Raw genomic sequence first — 2,269 nt, 5'->3', positions numbered from 1 at the left:
ACCGATCAGATTTGAACGGCCGAGGTAGGTAGATGGATGGATGCTTCTGCAGTTGTTGGGAAGCCGCAGCAATCAACCTCGAGACGTATCAATGACTCCAGAGGCGTCCACAACCCGCATACGTGACGGCTCACACCGCTGCCAAAGAACACATCAATCTGAGTGGATCAACACCAGAAGAGCTCCAAGACCGACCCCAACACCAGATCACTGGAGCACCGAAGGAAGGAACAAAGAACATTTCAATTCGATGTATTGCTACACTCGTTGTTAATTTTTTTGGCGTGTTTATTCAGTCCAAATAGCAAAGAAGATAATGGCGCATACAACAATCTCTCGGTCTCATTTTCTCGACTAGTAGTCGTCGTCGTCGTAGCCGCCGCCCGCCAGGTCGTCCTCCACCTTCTCCGCCACGTCGTCCTCGAACTTGTCCTCCAGGTAGCTCGCCCCTTCCGCCAGCGCCAGCCCGCCCAGCACCCCCGCCGCCGCGCCCACCGCCAGCCCCGCCCCCATCCCCATCCCCTTCTTCTTCGCAGGGTCATTCACCGACCCCGACCCGTACCCGCCCGACCCGTACGCGGGGGCAGGAGCAGCAGCGCCGTAGGCGGCAGGGTACCCGGCGGGCTGCGGGGGCACGGCCGCGCCGTAGGCGGCCGGGTAGCCGGACGGCGGCGCGGCGTACGGCTGCTGCTGCTGGCCGTACCCGTACCCGCCCGAGCCGTACGGCGCCGGGGCCGCGTAGGGGTCGCGGGACTGGGACTGGCTCTGGCCGTAGGGCGGCGGGTAGGCGGGGTCGTAGTAGCGGGCGGTCTCGCGGACGGCGACGCGGACGTCGACGCGGCCCTGGGGCCGGCCCGAGGGGCGCTTGAGGCGGAGCGAGCGGGACGCTCGGCCGCCGAGCCCGGCGTCGTCGAGGACGTCGCGCAGCGGCAGGCGCGCGGACCCCACGAGCGGCTTGGTGCCCTCGGCGGCGTTGGCGTGGACGACGTCGATGTGGAGCACCGCGTCCTCGAGGCGGGTGGTGGACGGCGGGAGCGGGACGGTGAGCTTCTCGTCCCACTCGGGGCTCTCGCCGTTGTCCAGGTCGACGCGGGAGGAGCACTTGGGGCCGTCGTCGACCCAGAGCACGGCGTAGGGCTGCAGGTCGCCGTTGCGCCAGTTGACGTTCTTGAGGTCCCGCGCCGAGCCCACCGTCACCTCCACCTCGTACCTCGACCCCATGCTCGCCGTGTCCCTGCCTTCACGCCGTGAAATGGAGGAGCCGAATGCTCTGCTCTGCTGTGCTCTGCTTGGGTGCTGTTGGGTGATGCGGGAGGCGAATGAGCGGGCAGGGTATAAATAGGGGCGCGGGCGGGATCTATCCGGTCGTGCTGTTTCTGGAAGTTCTCTGCCGGTGGGCGGAGGGGCGCCTTGGGACGAACGGGTAAAATGTTACACTATTCAGTTTCGTCGTGTTTATTATCATTTTCCTTCACCAAAACTGCACTGGTTCTACTTTTGCTCATCCAGACGTCAGGCTCACTTTTGGCTTTCTTTGTTACGAAGGAATGGAAATGATGATTAATAGGTTTTCTTTGCATTCATTCAAAACCCATCCAAACTTAGGCCGGTAAATATATAAATGCAAGGATTTTTGGAGCCTCGGCAACACTGCACGGATCTTATGTTTTGCTTGCGCACGAATTGTACTACATGTTCCTTGATTTGCTTTTTTGCCGGCAAGTTTCTTTGATTTGTTCGTACGACATGCGTTTAGAACTGGAACATCCTAGCACCATCTATCCGCACATGTAATCACACCGGACGTTTATCTTTTCTTTGTGATTTGCGATGGGTACTACATGCTTGATGCTTCTAGAAAATGTAAGAACGAACGAATAGGTAACGGCGTGCGAGTTTGACTGCAAGTGTGGCTGGCGCAGACAACGACCGATGGAAGCCGACGACAACAGCGAGGTTCGCAGCACGTCTCTCCCGATGATGAATCCTGGTCCATCACCACGGCAACAGGGGCCTCTGCTACACCGCCGGACGGGCGACGGAAAGCGACCCGACCAAGATAAGATGAGGCGGGAAAAGCGTTCCAAAGGAGGCAGCGGACCAACACACGGTTTGGACGCGAAACCGCGTCGCGTCAGCACGCCACCAGAAAGCTGGAAATGGCACGGCTTCCCGTGTATCGGCATGACCTTGAATTGCAGAAACAAGCCCGAGAATAAACTGCCAGGTGACTTGGACTGATGAATAAATTCACAACAAGAGGTATTTT

General features: G+C 59.3%; 1 protein-coding gene across 1 annotated transcript; it reads right to left on the bottom strand.

The window, feature by feature from the left end:
• Positions 1-220: 220 nt before the first annotated feature.
• On the bottom strand, positions 221-1,309 carry LOC119326602 (protein SRC2 homolog). The gene has a single exon (XM_037600231.1). It carries the CDS (start codon positions 1,219-1,221, stop codon positions 355-357), a length of 867 nt encoding a protein of 288 aa, XP_037456128.1. The 5' UTR covers positions 1,222-1,309; the 3' UTR covers positions 221-354.
• Between the last annotated feature and the right edge of the window lie 960 nt (positions 1,310-2,269).

The sequence above is a fragment of the Triticum dicoccoides genome, chromosome 6B (genome assembly GCF_002162155.2).
Source record: "Triticum dicoccoides isolate Atlit2015 ecotype Zavitan chromosome 6B, WEW_v2.0, whole genome shotgun sequence".
Lineage (NCBI taxonomy): Eukaryota > Viridiplantae > Streptophyta > Magnoliopsida > Poales > Poaceae > Triticum > Triticum dicoccoides.
Note: the sequence above shows the minus strand (reverse complement) of the source record. Positions and strands in the feature narration are given on the sequence as shown.